The following is a 19,086-nucleotide window of genomic DNA, read 5'->3' as shown; positions in this document are numbered from 1 at the left end:
AGCCTGTGACCACATGAGCAGATCTTAGCTGAGCCCTTATTGCCATCCAAAAGGGATGAACATGAGAGACCTTCTTGATGAAATGTTTGTGTCATTCAGTGTGACTCTGCCACTTCAGGGAGATCACTGCAGCCTGCAACCCAGCCCAGGCTGCTTGGAGAGAGGCCCAGCAAGAGCTGGAAACTCTGTTGCTAAGAATATGAATAGTTTCCATGTTCTAGGTGTCAGGGGAGGACACCCAGTTCTGAAGTCTTAATTACAAACTGATCAGCAAAACGGTCCATTTTTAGATGGTTCTCCTTCCTACCTGTTTTTCCTTTCTCAAGAAATAAAGCAAAGGGACAAGATCACAATACCCAAAATCTATTTTTGCGTAATTACGTGCATTCACCTTTATCCTTTCATTAACCCTATGAAGTGTGGAGACTTTTATGATCTGTTTAAACAAATGGAAGTACAGCAAGGTAAAATGACCTGCCCAAGGTCACCAAAGCTACATAAGCAACAAAATAGAAATCTGAAACCTGGTCCGCCTTAGAGTCCGTCCATGCTCTCAACTGCCACAGTGAGTCGAAAAGTACAATGGCCTGAGGTCAGGTGGCAGCTCCCCTACTCTGAGGCTATTCTAGTCTCCCTAACACTCCGCTGCCCCTTCTATAAGGATTCACAACAACCTCGCAGCATAGCGGTCCACTCAGTAGTGTATTGTCTAGATACCCTGCAAACCAGAATCTGTTATTTCAGGGGCAGCTACAGTATTTATTACCTACTAACCAAAATTACTATTGATGCTCCCTAATATGCCTTTTCAGGCCAGTTGATCAGTGTTTTTCTTCTTTAAAAAGGGGGGGGGAGGGGCGCCTGGGTGGCACAGTGGTTAAGCATCTGCCTTTGGCTCAGGGCATGATCCCAGCGTTATGGGATCGAGCCCCACATCAGGCTCCTCCGCTATGAGCCTGCTTCTTCCTCTCCCACTCCCCCCTTGTGCTCCCTCTCTCGCTGGCTGTCTCTATCTCTGTCGAATAAATAAATAAAATCTTTTAAAAAGTTTTTTTAAATAAAAAAAGGGGGGCAATCTTCCACTTGATAAGACCCAGCATAGAGAACTTGTATCTGATAGTATCTAATTGTAAACTATGAGCACTTTTCCTTAAATATCTTTAAGTCCAAGAAACTGCTACATGTTTTCAGAGTTGTCAGGTTCAGTGGTAGTGGAAAAATGTTTCTATTTTAGAAAGAACCATCTTTCTTTCCCCTTCACTGTTAGAGTCCTCTATAATTTGAGAAATAATGTTATTTTTATAAAGAGCTTAAAACATTTTAATGATAGGCACTGCATTTTGAGGGTTTTCTTCGCAGGAACTCTATGCACATCTCTTATATTCTTCTTACCCTTAAGCCAACTTTGCAGAGCAGCTTGCCAATATGTCCTCCCCATCTTACTACTTCACCTAATCGTTTCCTAGTACAGTACTGCAGGAATTCCTTAGTTCCAGTGAAAGACTGAACCAGCTCTGAAAGCCTTAAAAAAAAAAAAAAAGTTGTTTAATTTCTTTAAAGCCAAGTACATTTTAAAAAAATGTGTTGGGTTCATGCTGGCTGTCATCTTCAGAAACAGACCGTGCAGAGGGAATAAAAGAGACGGCTAACACCACTCTCTCAAAATTCCGTAATTTTTATCAGTAACTATGAAAATTTTGTGGAATTTTTTGAATCAAAACTTTTGACTATAAACTGGAAAGGTTTTCATATAGCATTTGTTCCTTATTTTAATAGGCTTCAAGTGCTACTCACTGCCTTCACCCCCTTCTCTACACACCCCCGATGGCTTACATACACTTTTAACTATGGGTTTTAAAGAGGATTTAAAATCTTGAGAAGCAATGACTTACCCATTTATGAAAGGTCGTTTTAAAAATTGGTTTACACCATGACCCAAGGCCAACACATTTTGGAAATTCCCCTGGGGAGCTAGCGAGGATTCCAGGGGCTGGGCTGACGGTGGGCTTGGCACTTGGTCACCACGAGGAGGTGGGTGCTGATTAACTCAGCCAGGGCACAGAGAGGCCAGTGGGGAAAGTGGGTGTCCAGTAAACCGGGGGAAGGTTTTGGAGACCACACACCGACTCATGGCTCTCTGAAGCGCGCCTGCTATGGCCCACTGGTCCTCATTTGAACTGGCTGCACACTGGAATCAGCTACAAAGCAGGCTGGTCTACAGAAGCCCATCTCTAGAGCATCCAATTTAATTAGTTGAAGGTGGTGCCCCAAACATTGTGACTTAAATTTGTCCTTCAGGGGATCCCTGTGTTTTCAGATTTGAGAAGCAGCTCAAAAAACTGGGAGCCCAAATGCCATATTTTGCATACAGCGTTTTTAAACAAGACAGTGGGGCACCCAGGCGGGAGAAGATTTTAATGCTTTAATGCCGGGATGACCTCTCACCTGGCCTCCCAGCTCCTTCCATGGGCTGTAGATGCCACCTCCAGCCCAGCAAGGTCCTGGAAAACCTTGAGTGCCACTTCCTGATAGGAATGAACTGACCCATATGTGCTAGCAGATCAGAAAGGACAAGTAAAAGCTTGCAACCCCACTCTCTAGTCCTCTGCAGCAAAAAAGAGCATCACAACCCAAACCAAGGCACATTCTTTTTTTTTTTTTTTTTTTTTTTTTTTGCTGCATTACCACCCTAAGATCATTTGAATGTTTCCAGCAAGTTACTGCATTCCTACCACCCCTAAAAGTCTTTTCCAAAAACATGTTTTAGTTTAAGTTGACTGGCGGTTTGGCAAACAAAAGGCTGAAATATGGCACTGTGACTCAAATTCAAACCCAATGCCTTAAATTAAGGGCGTGCTGTTGCCAACCCCCCGGTGGGTCGTGATGTGCCTGAGAAGCCTGGCCCCTTCACTGGGTTGCTCTGCCACAGTGACCTTGGATTAATTTGGCACTGCACAGACTCCACACCTTCCTCAGATTGGAGGGTGGCCCCTGCCACCTGGGTCTTAAAACCAGGGGTTCTTTTTCCAGTAGGACAGAGAAGCTGGGATGGAGGGAAGGAGGCTAGTCACCCCAGAAGCAACAAGGTCAAAAGAACGGAGCTGTTGTGAGCCTATTTGAAAAGGACTCCCAGAAATGGTTGGGAATTGTGAGAATTCATTGCAGGGCATTAACATTTGAGGGCATAGGGTGGGGTCCTTGAGTGACTGTGGATTCGGCTGCCAGTGATTTTACAGGAGAAAGTCTGTGTCTCTTAGAATTCCTGGCTTTCAGTCATAAGCATTCAGGCTTGCACTGCAATGTCTGGGTACCCACAGAAGTGGGGAACACTCACAGACATGGGGGTATGCCCACAGAAGTGGGGAGTTCCCCTGAAGAAGTAGGGGTGCCTACAATGGAGTGCATGCAGAAGTAGGAGTGTGCCCACACAAGTGGGGAGCACCAGAGAAAATGAGGGATGGCCAAGAGCCCAGAACAGTAGTGCTTTGGACCATGGACTCCTAAACAAACAATGTAAGCATGTTCTCTCCATTTATGTATGTTCATAAATTCATCTGTGAATCACCTACCTATAAAAGGTGCTGATAATGATATCTGCCCCATCATGTTGCTCAGAGAATTAAAACTTAATTTAAATGCTTCAACAGGGCCTGGTACATGGTAAGCACTCGATGAGAATCAGTTGTTGCCATTAATATCCTCATCTTTAGGGTCCTGATTACAGGCATTAGAAGACACACAAATAGAGGATAGAAACAGTAGAGACTGAAGATGAAATAAAATGGAGAGATGGATGTTCTATGGTTTTTCTGCCTGATTTCCTCTCCCATCCCACTTTGGAGACCGCAGGATCAGATTTTTTTCTCAAGGACTCAGAATCTAAACCTATCCCACCATGGGCCGAGAAATCTATTTTATACAAAAATTCTGTCTAGTTTCTATGTTAAGTCAGGTGCTTACTATGGGGTATGATAAACTGGAAAAGTGAGCAGAGTTTTAAATACCAATCAGCCGACTTTGCTCCCATTCAAGGAGGTAAGTTCCTGAGAGCATTTGACACTGTGCTCTAAGTACTCCGGTTGAGGGTAAAACAGAGGGTTTTTTTCTAGTATCTGTAAGCTAGGATCAGAAGGCCCCTCCGGTCCACTGATGGAGGAGCTCCAATAGCAAGGAGTTGACAGCATCCTCCTGCTAGATCCCCAGAGATCACAGGCTCCTTCAGGTGAATGATTTCAAATTCCTAAACAGGGATTTCTGGATGCAACCCATAATATTTCCTAGTGTTGCCAAAGCCACTTGAGACTCAACGAACACCCGGCCTTTGCTTATCAGGAGCTCCTGGGCTACTCTGGAGAACAAGGTTCAACCACGGGAAGGCAAATTGGGTTTTGGTCCTGTCTAGGAGACTGGACCAAGGGGGTATTGGAGACAGCTTCTTGGAAGAGGTAGAACATGAGATTGAAGAACCAGCCTCCTTCCTTGAAGGATGGCCAGGATTCCGTGAGGCAGAGGGGCAAGTAGCAGGCTTTGCAGGGACAAGTGTCAGGAGCAGAGATCTGGAGATGGGAAAGAACGGGACTGGAGGGGAGTGCAGGTGGGCCAGGACTGAGGGCAGTGTGACATCTAGCCTCATGGAATCCTAGGGTCGAGGTGACGAGTCCTGGTGTAGATGCGAAGCCCAACTTAAGCAGGAGTATTGAGGCAAACAGAGCTGCTCCGTTTGATGCAACAGGGAGCAGGGCACCATTACAAGTTCAAAAATATCCGGGATGGATAGAAGACAGGCAAGTTTCTCTCCGATGAGAATACAATTAATTTGTATAAACTTGGCCCTCCTTCTTAGGATTCTAACACCCTCAGTTAGAGAGATGTTTCCCTTGCAAATAATATTTACCCAATCTTGACATGCCTGAAGATTATTCATGTCGCTGAAATGTTCCCTCTTCCAACCTGTCAGTGTTCAAGCTCAAAGTCAGGACAAAACTTTCCAGGTTTTTAATCTGTGCTATCCACTGAATAAATAAGGGTCTTGAAAGTACATGGCACTCAGTACAAGCAGAGGCACCACCTGACGTGACCAAGGGTTTCTTGCAGAAGACAGAAGCTTCCTAGAGGCACCCAGCTTGGGTACTGAACACATGAGAAATGGCACGCTTCTTATAGCTTCTTTCCTGCCTTTGATAACCTGAAGGCTCATTTCTCCATCAGACCTATAACTCAAGCTTCAGGGCCCGCTGTCCTAGGAGATGGAAGAATTGAGAGACAAATTATGTTCTTAACCATGTTCTATGCAAAATAGAGAATGCTTTGAGCAACAGCCTATGGCTAAACTCCGTGTGGTTTGGTCTCAAGTGCACAGGGCAGCTGCTGCTCCCGTGGCTGCTTCTGAAGCCCTAATCGTTTAGTGTCCCTCTAGATCACAGCTGCTTGCCTCCCTGGAAAGTGTGATCTGTGTGCACTATAAGTGATTTAACTCCTGAGATCTCGGTCTGGGACCAGAGCCGTATGACTTCCAGCCTGACAGTCCAGACCATCTGCCATTGACCGGGATTATGTCATCTGACCATCATGAGCCACCTCCTCTATAGAGGAGGGACTTGGGTATACTCTTGCCCAGCTCCCTTGCAGCTACGACACGCATGGATTCTAAAAGACAGATGTATTAGAAAACAAATACCGGTCACCGGCCTACCATGTACTAGGCTGGGGGTAGAGTGAGTGGGTACAAAACAAGCCTTGCTGTCTTGAGGTTCAGATCCCAATTAGACCGTCCTCAAATGAGGAAACAAGATCATTTCAGAGATTTCAGAGATGTGTAAGTGGAACAGTGAGACCAGATGGCTCCCGGAGAGGATGGTCTGAGCGGGTGACCTCTGAGCTGAGGCCTGGGAGGTGGGTTGGAGCCAGCCCGAGAAGATGGGACAAGGGCAGAGGCTGGGGGGTGGGCCTGGGAACCCTGGACGGGCTTTGCAGCTCGAGTACAATGAGTCGGGGAAGCCGGGTACAAAGTGACCCTGGAGAAAGGGCACAAGGCCGGTCACAGAAAGTTTAGATTCTTCTCAAAGTGCAAAGGGAAGCTGCTTGAGGGCTTCAAGCCAAGAAGTGACACGAGCTCATGTGTTTTGTAAAGTATGAATGCGCTGATGAACTGAAGGGGAGAGAAGAGAAGAAACCTGCTCTTTCTGGGGTAAAGTGAGAAAGGAGGGAAATCTGTCTTCTGCCCATTTGTGTTCCACACACCACTTCAGACCGTGGTAGTGTCCACTCCAAGGTTTGCTATGCGATATTGCTTGCAACTCAACTTTTCTCCTACTCAGCGTCTCCAAAACTAGCATGAGCCAACGCTGATGGGCAGGATGTGGCTTCTGCAAGCGGTGACCACCATCCCTTCCTCTGGTAGCCCAAAACCTTTCCTGTGACTGCACAACTAGTCGCTGCAAATCATGTGGGATACGCAGACTGCCCACAAGGCAGTGATACCGTGGAATCCGGGAGGAGCCTGAGTCCTCCTTCTCCTCGTCCTCTTCCTCTTGACCCTCCCCACCCTTAAACAGGGCTGCAAATTACTGTCACCTGGGCTCAAATCCGCCCAGCAGAAAAGAAACCACTATTTACCTACAAGACATTTTCCTCTGCTCTCTTGTGGCTGGGGGCAAAGAACCCAGTTGGCTAAGTCAGTCCTCTTGGTAAACAAACAGTTAGATAGAGTCCTGCTCCCCTAGGCACACAGCTCTCCTAACACAGAAGTAAAAGGAATCAAGTCTGTCCTCTTTACTAGTTCTACACAGTACCACCTACCCGTTCGGGGCCTGCAGAGTTCTGCTCATATGGAAAGGAGACCTAAATGGTTTACTGAAAGCAACTGCCCCATCCAAATCGAGTTATTAACACTTTTGGGGGATTATTTCTCCCTTCCTCGTAAAAGCTGATCACCTGTCACAATGTAATATTGATTGAGAATTTCCAGACTCTGTCCCCCAGAACATAGCAATACATGATATTGCTACTAGTTTTAAAGTTTGGCCCTAAGTGCCAATTGGATTGACCCTGAAAAGTCTATAAGTGATCAAAATACATGTTCTCTGTTAAGACACAAATGGGCACAAGTCTTGGCTGCACCACTTACTACTGCTGGTGTGACCTGAGATGCCTGACTTAACTTCTCTGAGCCACAGTGTCCTCTTTTAGCAAATGGAGAACCCAACTCATCAGCTCACCATGGAAGACTAAGCAAGATCAGATCATACATGTGAAGTGCTTAGAGCAGTCACTGGTACATAGTAAACCCCCCCCGCCCCATTATGTTGGCAAAATAAAACCTCGCCATAGATGCAACAATGTAAGACATAAAATGTATCAACATTAACTCTCATCAACAGATAGGGAGCTATTAAATGTATCACAAACATATGAAAAATGACGGAAAGGAATATTAAACTTTGAAACCATTTAAGCATTTGGTTGATAGTGAATAAAACTTAAATACAGGGATTCTAAAGATCTTTAAGCCAAGTGTACTTTACTAATTCACTATACCCTCTTTAGTGGTAATTTTACCTAGGAATGGTCTCTGTATTATGATAAAAACTAATGATAATAATTTGAGTATATTCTTTGTACCAGACACTGTTATGAATGCTTTATGAACACAGTCAATCTTCATTGCAACTCTGGATACTATTATGCGTATTTTACAGATGGGAAAATTGAAGCAGGAAGTTTGGTTCTGAAACCCTCTTAAATTCTATACACACACACATATACATATTTCTTAGACTTTATGATATATCTATGATATATATTATATATGTCAGATATATATATATATCAGAAGTTGGTAAACTATGGCCCAAGGACCAAGTCTGGCCCCCCACCTGTTTTTGTAAATAAAGTTTTATTGGAACACAGCCACATCTACTCATTAACATACTGTCTAAGGCAGCTTTTGCACTACAACTGCTGAGTTAAGTGGTTGAGTAGTTGTGACAAAGAGCATATGGCCCACAAAGCCCAAAATATTTACTATCTGGCCCTCCACAAAAAGTTTGCTAAACCTTGATATCAGCTGTAAAGTTCACTAAAAGATTGGGGTCTGGAAGAAGATGAAATAATATCTTGTAATAATAATGCCTTGTATTTGGTATTTAGACTGGATTTTTACATGTTTATCTCTTTAATTCTCCTAACAACCCTGTGAAGTAGGTAGTTTTTTTTATTTCCAGTTTAGAAATGAAGAAACTGGGGTTTTGAGAAGTTAACTGACTTACACCATTGACTAGACCGTAAACACCATGAGTCTAGCTTTCGTGTGTCTTTATCGTCATATCCTCGTCACCGACCACAATGCAAGGGCAGAGTGGGCACTCAGAAAATACTTGCTAATGGAAGAGAGTGGTAAAGGTCATCAGCTAGAGAAGCTGTGTCTCCTCCTATTCCCCAGGGTTTTTCTCCTGACCCCACAACTGCCTGGCAGTGGAAGGAGGGACTTTCTCTTGAGATAGAGCTAAACATAGGGTGCTTGACATGTCCTTCTGCTGTCAATTGAGAAATTTTTGCTGCTGCATTCCTCCTCCTGCTTAGTCAAACATCATCTCAATCAGACCAAAGGGCTTTCTGTTTTCCCCTCAAATGCACAGTCATAGCCTGGAGAGTTTTCCTGTCCTTGTGATTGGTGCATTTTTAGACAAGATTAACACTGACGCCTTCAAGAGATGGTAGTCACATGGAATCTGGGTTTTGGCTGGATTTCAGGCAGAGCGCCGCCTGCCCTCCTCCCACTCCATGATGAGTCACAGTGCACAGCCAACTGCCCTTCTGAGAGGGACTCAGGGCTTTTGTTTTCTTTCATCTTGCTTCATGCTGGTCATGTGAGGCACCTGGTATTAATAGACCATCGGGTTGGCCTTCCGAATCTGGTTGTTGTTGGTCAGGGAGATAAACAAAAGGTCTGGCCAGTCCCTCTGCACCATTTGTCGTCACTCCTCTCTTGACTGTCACGTGCTGCTTGGTGACAGAGCTGAACCAGACAAGCAGAGGTCATCCAGTGTGGTCACGGCCCATGGATGTGGCCTCTACGGATGGATGGACTTCTTGCCTCTCTTTGTGGGTACTGGGTCAGCTCCTGACTTCCAACACTGGACCACCAGTACAAATCTTAAACCAGCCTCAGCCTTTCCTCGCCTCCTTCTCCCTGCATGTGTGAGAGATACATAAGCCAGGCAGGAAAAGGTTTCAGGGTGTTTTGTTTGGGTTTTTTGTTGTTGTTGTTTTTTGTTTTTTACTTAGAGTAAAATTATGTTCAGGAAATTAAAAGTCTGTATGTGGTTTGACAGGCTCCAACGGGGCTCCAGGAGGACAGAAGTTTTAAACAAATGCCTTGGAAGCAGAGGCTCTTTGACTTGCTTAGGGCTTTGATCCAAAAGTTTCAGTTCTCCTCTGCAGCCCAATTTTTGGAATGTCACTTTGCTAATTCCCTCAGCCTTAATTCGAGTGCCCAAGCAGTGTGACACTCGGTGTTTACTGACCTGAAGTGAAGTTGGGCTGGGGCCTGGCCAGCAGATGAAACTCCCTTGAGAAGTTTCCTAGGAGCAGAAATGCAAGCTCTAATGTAAAGGAGGGGTCTGGGTTCTAAGTCTTAGGCCAGCTGGTTTTGTTGGGGGCCTGTGGGGCTCCGGTAAAATTATTTTCACTTTACACCAGCCTCTTTTGTGTGAGGACTCTGTGAACGCATGAAGTGTACTAAGGAGGTCTCTGTTGAGTCCTCCCACTGCTTAAAGACAGTGAGACTTAGTCTCTCGAGCCTCACTTGGCTCATCTGTTAAGTGGGTTATCTACCTGATCTCTAAGATGCCATTTCAGTCTTTAAGTTTCGTTTTTCAACAGTGGAATTTTTAATATATTTTTTTAAATATTGCCACACCTGTAAAGAATTTTGCTGCCAAAGAAAGACCGGACTAAGGATGCACCAACTTCTATTATTACCTTTCTTTCTTTTTGCTTGGCAATAAATGGGGTAGTGGGATTAGGACATACGCCTAAAACAAACCAACCAAACCTTGATTTCCACCTAATCTGTGCCATGGGCATTCCCTCATTCAAAGCTCTCAACAGTCTTGGGGACTCTGAGTATTATTAGTACAGAAGAAGAAACTGGGGCACCAAGAAATTTAGTAACTTGCCCATAGTCACACAGGATCCTAGTCTCTACATAGAAATATGTACATATGCTATACAACCCTGAATTCCTCTCTCTCCCTGTGATTGGCCTCTTTCTACAGGAAGATGAAGTGCAATGGGAGATTCTAATGAGCAGACATTTTTACTGAACACTGCATGAGATTTCTGGATAAGGCTTGCCCCTTCCTTGGAAAGTACGCCTCTTGCTGACCATGAGCTTTAATGTGCCTTGAGAACAGTTGGTGCCATTGGGGAAGAAGTTCAAGTAGGGGTAGAAAGATTCCTGCTGGGAGCGATTGTGTAGAACTCAAACATTTGCAGGTCATAGGCAGCTTTGTTCCCTTCGGAGTCCCTCGGCTTCACTTGCTGAAGTAGGACAAGCAGAATGAATTCACCCTGGCTGAAGCCAAACTCTTTATATTTAAAAGAAAAAAAGAGGCAATTAAATATTCAGCCTGATTCCTGGGTTTTGAATTACCCCCATTTGTCTTTCACTGTGAGCATCTGCTTTTTAGTCCTCTGTGGGCCCACCTGCCGTCTATCTCTCCCTGTTGGTCCGTATCTCTGCGTCATGTGACTCAAAAGCGAAGATTAGAGGAGAAAAATGTCTCTGTGTTCTAAGCCTGGCAACTTCTATTTTTACCCACAGCTGTTGGAACTGATAGCAAAGTCACAGCTCACGTCCCTGAGTGGCATCGCCCAAAAGAACTTCATGAACATTTTGGAAAAAGTGGTACTGAAAGGTGAGCTTTAACCCCCTCCCCCCCACCACTCTCCCCTTTTTATAGAGATGGGGATGCGCAGTGGATTTTCCGATGGAGCAGACATGTCATGAGATTTAAGGAAGGGTGAGTGGATGGAAATGAATAACTCGAGATGCGTTTCAGCCATGCCAAATTCCAGTTCAGAAAGGAGTGCCACCCATGTTCAGGATGAAGGGGGGAGCCGTCACCCTCCCATCCTTTTACCAGGAGCATCCATTTGCCCTGTTCCACGCCTCTCACACTTCTCAGTGTGGGCACATGTCCCAAGCTTGGCTATCAAGCCTCTGATGCCAAATTCCTAGAAAATTGAGCTATGTACAAGACAGAATAGACTCACAGAGTATTTGATCTAAAAGGAACTTTAGGTCTTTGGCTCACCTGAATCATTGTGCACGCAGGGAAACTGAGGCCCATAAGCAGAGTAGTTTATCCCTAATCCCACAAAGACTCGGGCAGACAGGATCAGAACTCAGGTTCTGACTCCTGGCCACCTAAACAGGACATCATTGCTGGGCCAGAAAAACTGCCTTCAGATCAGGTGAGCCAATCGGTGCTGGTGAAACAATGAAGAGAGAAAGAGTCTTTGTCAGAAACTAAGGAGAAGAGAACAAAGGGGGACCTAGATAATGGAAACTCTACCTAGTAACCTCAAGTATAGAAGCCTGGCCAAGTGTCGAATAAATAACAGTGAGAAAGAAAACCACATCCCCAGAGGCAGTACCCACGTGACATGAGCAGAACGGAGAAGAAGAAGGGCCCACGTACAAAATATACAGTGTCCCAGTACCGTAACTGCTCGTGCTTTTTTCTTCCCCACTCAAGTCCTCGAAGACCAGCAAAACATCAGACTGATCAGGGAGCTGCTGCAGACCCTCTACACGTCCTTGTGTACGCTGGTGCAAAGAGTCGGCAAGTCTGTGCTGGTCGGGAACATCAACATGTGGGTATACCGGATGGAGACGATCCTACACTGGCAGCAGCAGCTGAACAACGTCCAGATTACCAGGGTAAGCAGGAACGCCCGGCCTCCTCCTAGCAGTAAAGACTTTGCTCGGTGCCTCCACCGAGAGGCTGGGCGGCCTCCGCGGGACTTTTTAAATCTTCTCTGGTGGCAGAAGAGTCTGGACGGTTCCGATCGGATGCTCTCTCCTGGGCGCTGCGAGTGGGCTGGAAGTTCCCAATAAAGAGAGGGTGGGAAGAAGAACTTGGCATAACAAGATCAAAGTATGTGAATTGCAACATGGTAGGAAAACCGGAAGCTTGGATTGGGGGGGATCTCTTGTCTTTCCCCTTTCCTCCTAAAGAACGTGTCCTTCACAGCTTCAGGGTTGCTGCCTTGAATACAACAGAGATGTGATGGCAGTGGCTTGGAAAGGTGGCACCAACCTTGGCAAATGCTAGTTCCAGTGACAAGGAGACCTTTGGTTAGAGACTGTGAACATACACATAGAGAAAGAAAACAGCAATTCTCGCTCAAAGTGGGACTAAAACCCAAAGAGGCCCTATATTACAGCTACACTACTATCAGTAGTGTCTTTTGGCTTTTAGAATCTAACTTGGCCCTCAGCTCCTGTCTTTTTACTAGTGAACAGGAGGACTGAGGCACACAAAAAATGTGAGAAAGACACTGCTCTAATCTCTTAAGGCTCGCTAATGGACAGGCGCTCTTAGACGGCTCACGTAGCGCTCACCTCGCTTATCACTGACCGCGTTCTCCTAAGTGGTTCCGGGACCCAAGCTGATAAAGTTTGGGTCTGCCCCATCTCTTGAGAAAGTAACATGAAGAAACCTCTTTGACCGCTTTTAAATAATTATTTTACTATATGAAGTTTTCAAAATACAACGTCCTTGACTTGGCTGTTAATAACCTGTTAGTTTCTTAAGCTCTGAAACAAAGGGAATAATGAGAAGTTTCAGAATTATGTGACTTCCTTAGAATCACTTAGGCTACAACTCCCTCACTTACACACACACACAGCACAGCACAAGCCCAGAAAAGCTATCTCAATTGTTTGATTATTTTAAGAGCTTGTATTCTGAACATTTACCAAATTTATTCTGATAATTTACCCCATTCTCTTAAGTGTAGGCATAGTTTGACGATGTGAATTTGAGACCCAAGTTCCCAACTTATCTCTCACAGAAAACCCACTTACACCTTCTACCTGATTTCTGGTGTTCTGTGTAGCCTGGACTTAACTAATACTTTGGTTTTTTGTCCAAGCCCAGGACAGAAGTATCCAGCCAGTGATCTAAATGAGCAAGTCCCATTTGTCCAAGGGCCTCTTCCCTCCAGCAACTTTGGGACATGATTTAGATGATCACAGTTGCCCAGAGCTTGCCTCTGCTCCCTCTATCCACATCCCAGGAGCCTTCTTGGCCACAGCGCTCACGTATTTTGCACGTCCATTGGCTTGCTTACCTAGAACCCCCCCTTAACTGATCCACAAACACTCCAGGGAGAAGGTAGCCCTTGTAGTTACTATAACTTTTCATGGGGTGAGACAGGAGCAGGGACCAGAGAAGCCCAGCAGCTTCAGCCACAACCTGGGGCTCCTTATGCATCACATGGCAAAGCTTTCTTAACATCAGTGGTTTCCAAACTTCTTTTCAATCCAGCTTTCTTCCAACTATGTATTCAATGATCCAGCTTTTTGCAAACCCTTTATATCCAGTGCGATCCCGTGCATCAAACACTGAATTTCATCTCACCTTCCCCTCTGCTCCTGGCATTCCAGCTGGGCCAAGCTATTGTCTGCCCATTCCAAGCTTTGTCCTACCTCCCCAGGCCATCCACTCCACTGAAAACACTCTCATCTCACCTCCCTCAGAGGAGTTGTTACCATCTGAAATTATCTCATATGTGATGCCACTTCCCTGTCTCCATTCACTGGCTTATGAGCACCATAAAGAAAGACTTACCATCTTGCTCCCTGCTTTGTTCTCTCTGCCTTGCACAGACCAGAAGGCAGTCAATAAATTTTAGATGAATGAGTGAATGATTGAAGGGAAGTAATGCCTATCTCCTAGCCCCAGTGTAAGATTTAAGAAGCTAACTAACACATAGAAAGTACTTGGAACAGTGCCTGGCACGTAGTAAGTCTTTAAATGTGTCAGCTCTTATTATTATGAAGGGCTCACTCTGTGGCAGGCACTCTTCTAAGTCTTTCACATGTATTTACTCATCCAATATAACTATAATAGCTAATTTACACTGGGCACTATGCCAAGTACTTCTGTGTGTTATCTCACCCACTCTGCCCAGCAACACTATAAGATGTGCTTTTCCTCATTTTATAAATGAGAAAAATCAGGCTGAGTGGTTAAGAATAGTGTGGCTGGGAGCACCTTGGTGGCTCAGTTGAGTGTCCAACTCTTGGTTTTGGCTCAGGTCGTGATCTCAGGGATCAAGCCCCACGTCAGGCTCCACATTCAGCAGAAGTCTGCTTGAGATTCTCTCTCTCCCTCTGCTCCTCCCCACTGTGCTCACTCACTCTCTCTAAAAAAAAAAAATCCATCTTTAAAAAAAAAAAAAGAATAGTGTTGAGGCAATTGAGGCTGCTGCCTCAAGGCAAGTCAGATGTAGTAGGAGGGGGACTGAACCCAGGCCTGTCTACAGAGGCCGCTCTTCTCCCCACTACGGTCTGCTCTCTGCTGCCCTCCTTCCCAGCCCTCCTCGCTCTGAGCCACATTATTTTGAGAGCAGTGATGGGAAACCATGTAGCCCTCAAGAGCTTGTCACACAAATGCCCAACTCTCCAGAGGAAAGAGAGAGAGAGAAACAGGACTTAATTACTTCAGTCTGGACTATATTTTAAAGCCTACATTTTAACAGTTTGGACTAAAGAGAAGTATGTTGTTCCACAAAAATGTTAAGGTGACATTTACAGTAATTGCTTTCTATTTGCCAAAGTTCTAGCAGTATCTTCCCGGCATATAATCTTGTTTTCCTTCAAAATTTCATATTTAATTCTATGGAGCCAATTTTTATTGGCAAAAATAATTAATAGAATAAAGGATGAAGGGGAAGAGAAAGAGAACTGGCTTGGAAGGAGGAGAAGTCAAATAGAATCACTATGGGTAAGGCAGTGTTTGGGGTAAGGCAGTGTTTTGAAGCAAGAGGGCTGGATGCCTATAGAAGGATTACAGCCAAATGCTTGATTGACTTATTGTTCTTTTATATGTTTATATTCAAAAAGAAGAAGGCATGCAAGCAGTTAACCATTTATCAGGAGCAAGGGCTCAGCATGGGGTCTGGGCAAGGATTTTGGAAAGGTTCAGGTTTGAAAATTTGAGCGTGAACTCTGCCAAGTGGACTTTAATAGGAGCTCATGTAATAATTGGCCTGGGAGTTTTCACCAAAAAAGTAGATGCTTTGAAGTGCTGGAAACAAAAAGAAAATTTCATGGCAGTTTTATTAGCTCATATGATCAGCAGCAGATGATTAACGACAAATAGGTCTAGAGCCTTCAGCGGTCCGGCGGAAGTCCTGAATTTTGCAAACAATTTAAAGTTCAGCCCGGCAGCCTGAACAATTTAAACCGTCAAGTCATAGACACTTCTGATGAGTTAAGAGGCTGAAGCTGATCCAAATCTGAGATTGTTGGAGCTGGAAGGGACCTTCAGAGTCTTCTAAGCCAATTCATTTTGGACATGGGGAAACTGAGACCCAGAGTTCCCAAGGGCACCTGGGATCCAGATCTGCTGCTTGTCCTTCCAGTGTTCCTCTCATGCCACCTCCCATTCTTCTCCATAGTCCGGCTTCCCAAGGCCCCAGGCCTCTTCCCACCTTTCCTCTACATACCTGTCCTGCTTTGCAGAGGACACACGTGGGGATTGGTGAAACCATGCGTCCCCCCTGGAGTCCTGTGCATGTGGGCTCTGATGTGCCTTGAACAGAGTAGTTCCCTAAAAATTTGAGGAGGGGACTCAATACCCATTGACAGGATATTTTCCTATGAGCTAAGGAAGGGCTTCTTCATCCTATATTTTTTCCTGTGCCCCCCAGAGGTGACAGAGCACCAAGTTAAAAATGGCAGTAGTCCAAAATCAAGAGCTCACCTGGGTCTAGCATGAGAAGAACAAAGAACCCCAGTCTCAGGTGATTCATGCTGACTCCTTATCCAAATGGCAGCATCAGTTGCTGTTCAAGACCTATCAGTAAATACTAGTGAGGACCTCCTCTGCACCAGTAGTTCCCAGAGCCCGCTGGGCTTACTTCCTTGATAGCACTTAACATATTGTTCTGTAATTATTTGCTTATGTTTCTGAACCTCTTGCCAGCCTAATGAACCTGTTCCAACCCCAGTGCCTCAAAAGAGGTTGTTTGTGCTGGGCTCGTCTGCAGGGGATATGAAATTAGACCCCACCTTCAAGGAGTTAGGTGTGGGTGGGATAACATGAGCCCATCAAAATTTAAATAATAAATATAAAATTCAGCAATGAAATACAAGTTCAGGGTTATAGCAGAAGCAGCTCCTGATGGATTGCCAAATCCAGAGTTTTTAAAAAATATTCCATGGAGCCCTAGGTTTGAATAGAGATGTTCTGATGGATTGGGGCACTTACGCCAAAAGGTTCTGGACCAGCCATTCATAAAGGACACACACACACACAGGCATGCACGCACGCACACACACATACACAAAAACACACAAGCACAGGTCTTCTTTTTGTTTTATACCTACTTAATTATGAGGGTTTCGTTCATCCGTCAGATATTTTTTGGGTACCTACTGTATGAGAAGCACTCTTCTAGGCACAAAGGACACAGCAATGAGAAAAGACAAAAAGTTCTGCCCCCACGGACCTTACATTCCAGCAGGAATGTTCCATTCAAGTTTCCTTTTGGAAAGGGTTTGCATTACATAACAAAAAGGGGCTGGTTCAAGAAGTCCCCGGAAGAGATCATAGAAATTCCAGGAAGATGCAGTGAAAGAGGCCTGGGGTACCCACAAAAAGCAGAAAAGAAATTCCCTTTCAGAGGAAATAAGTATAAACTGGATCTGAGGAANTTTTTTTTTTTTTTTTTTTTTTTTTTTTTTTTTTTTTTTTTTTTTTTTTTTTTTTTTTTTTTTTTTTTTTTTTTTTTTTTGGGGGGGGGCGGGGGGCGGGCAGTGCGTTGGGCACAGGCAAGAAAACCTTCCTGGAGGGATCACAGTCAGGAGGGGCGATGGGAAAGCCCGTGCAGGTGGCAGGCGGGGGCACTCTGTCAGGGCACAAAGCCCTTTAGGAACGTAGTGAATCTGGTCACTGAGCAAACTGATTGGAGCACAAGAATCCAACATGTGCTGTTTGCAGAATGGTTACAAGTATAAAGCTTTGTGAAACTTAGGAAAGTCCCTCTGCACCATTTCACCCAAGCTGTTCCAGGCTATTCCTGTGGGTCCTCAGCCACAGGTCCTGTTTCTGCCCTTAGGGCGGGGAGAACTGTGGCTTTTGATCTGGGATCAGTCAACCAGCTTGAGGGTGGGGGACAAGGGGACAGCTGCATCCCTGGAGAGTGTCACCTGGTGATCTGCTGCCCACCCACCCCCAACCTGCACCTTAACCTCATCCTTCTCCCCACAGCCTGCCTTCAAAGGCCTCACCTTCACCGACCTGCCTTTGTGCCTACAACTGAACATCATGCAGCGGCTGAGTGATGGGCGTGACCTGGTCAGCCTGGGCCAGGTGGCCCCCGACCTGCACGTGCTCAGCGAGGACCGGCTGCTGTGGAAGAAACTCTGCCAGTACCACTTCTCAGAGCGGCAGGTCAGGGGGGCCCCGCGGGCAGCCCCTCCTCTCCCTTCCCTGTTACCCCCCCCCCCAAACTGCCTTGGCATTCTTCTCGAGCTTGAAGCGTGAGTGCCCACCCTCCAGGGCTTCCCAGCTGACTAGAGAGCAACAGTACGAGGAGTTTCTAAATAATGTATGTGATTCTCATGCGGGGGAAAAAAAAATCTTACATTCTTAACCCATATGCACACTTCACAACTTGCTCTTAGACATTCATAAAGTGACACCAGTCCTCCCTCTTCTATAACAGAGTAACTTACAAAAGTAACTTCCCTTTATATTTTACAGCTAAGGAAATTTATAGATATTATTTCATTTTAGTCTAACAACCCAGGGCTGGGGTAGGTATCCTTACGCTCAGTTTAAACAGATGAGGGGACTCAGTCCACAAACTAGGGAAATGGCTCTGAAGGGAAGGAAACTGCCTTGAATGTAAATTTGAACTGTGGGCTTCTGACACCAGCTCTGGGCCTCTTTCCCCTCGTCATGCTGCCTCAGATTTTTTTTCCACCTTCTTTATATAGATGTGTGAGTTCAACAAGTTCTATTCATGAAGCCACTAATATTTAGATATAAAATAGAGCCACTGTGCCAAGCAGTGACTGCGTCTCCCTGGAAATAATCACTCAAGTCTACAGCAAAGAAAAGACTGAAGGTGTTTATTGAAATCACCTAAACTTTAAAGGACCATCCAAATACAATGGAGTAGAGGTCACTAGTAAGATGTCACCAGCCCCCTGTTTCGTTTAAGGACTGGTAAAAGCCACCACTTCACTGGGTAGAGCTCAGAAGGACCTCTTTCTATCTTGGCTATTTTTTCCCTGGCAACTGCAGGGCATAGATGAAAAAGGGGGAAGGAGGGTGGGAACAGAACTTTTCAGAAAAACAAAACCACAAACCATCTTCTTGATGAACTCTCCTGCAGTCGTTTGCAATTATCTGTATTCATTTGCAATTTAGATCCGCAAGCGATTAATTTTGTCAGACAAAGGACAGCTGGATTGGAAGAAGATGTATTTTAAACTTGTGCGATGTTACCCACGGAAAGAGCAGTATGGAGACACCCTTCAGCTTTGCAGACACTGTCACATTCTTTCCTGGAAGGTATGTGTCTCGGGGTGGCAGCCACAGACCCCTAGCCCAGCCCCTAAGAGCCAAAGACACCGGCATTGCCATGTGGAAGCCCTTCGCACTTCTTTCTTGCTCTTCACTACTGCAGCCCCCGCTGAAGGTGTAGGAAGCTCTGATTCAGTCCCTGCAGAGAAAAACTTTGAGAGACCTTAATTTCCTCCACCCCTATTTTTATCTATATATGTATATGTGTATGTGTGTGTGTTTTTTGTACATCTCACCCACCTGCAAATTCTCC

At 45.2% G+C, this 19,086-nt stretch overlaps 2 protein-coding genes across 3 annotated transcripts in view; one reads left to right on the top strand and one right to left on the bottom strand.

Annotated features, from left to right (window-relative positions):
- NTAQ1 (N-terminal glutamine amidase 1) overlaps positions 1–19,086 on the bottom strand; it is a 207,853-nt gene that overhangs the window by 124,361 nt on the left and 64,406 nt on the right. Inside the window, exon 6 of one of the 2 annotated variants that reach the window (XM_019804952.2) lies at positions 12,129–12,337. The exons of the other annotated variant lie outside the window; for it this stretch is intronic. Within the exon in view, the coding sequence (XP_019660511.1) occupies positions 12,255–12,337 (83 nt within the window). The 3' untranslated portion in view covers positions 12,129–12,254. Of the gene's footprint in view, positions 1–12,128; positions 12,338–19,086 lie in introns of those variants that run through there. 2 annotated transcript variants of the gene reach the window in all.
- The window catches only part of FBXO32 (F-box protein 32), a 33,103-nt gene that overhangs the window by 9,562 nt on the left and 4,455 nt on the right, over positions 1–19,086 (top strand). Inside the window, exons 5-8 of the mRNA XM_002924323.4 lie at positions 10,826–10,919; positions 11,763–11,947; positions 17,511–17,693; positions 18,678–18,821. Of these exons, the coding sequence (XP_002924369.1) occupies positions 10,826–10,919; positions 11,763–11,947; positions 17,511–17,693; positions 18,678–18,821 (606 nt within the window). The remainder of the gene's footprint in view (positions 1–10,825; positions 10,920–11,762; positions 11,948–17,510; positions 17,694–18,677; positions 18,822–19,086) is intronic.

The sequence above is a fragment of the Ailuropoda melanoleuca genome, chromosome 9 (assembly GCF_002007445.2).
Source record: "Ailuropoda melanoleuca isolate Jingjing chromosome 9, ASM200744v2, whole genome shotgun sequence".
NCBI classification, from domain to species: domain Eukaryota; kingdom Metazoa; phylum Chordata; class Mammalia; order Carnivora; family Ursidae; genus Ailuropoda; species Ailuropoda melanoleuca.
This window is presented reverse-complemented; position numbering and strand designations above follow the sequence as displayed.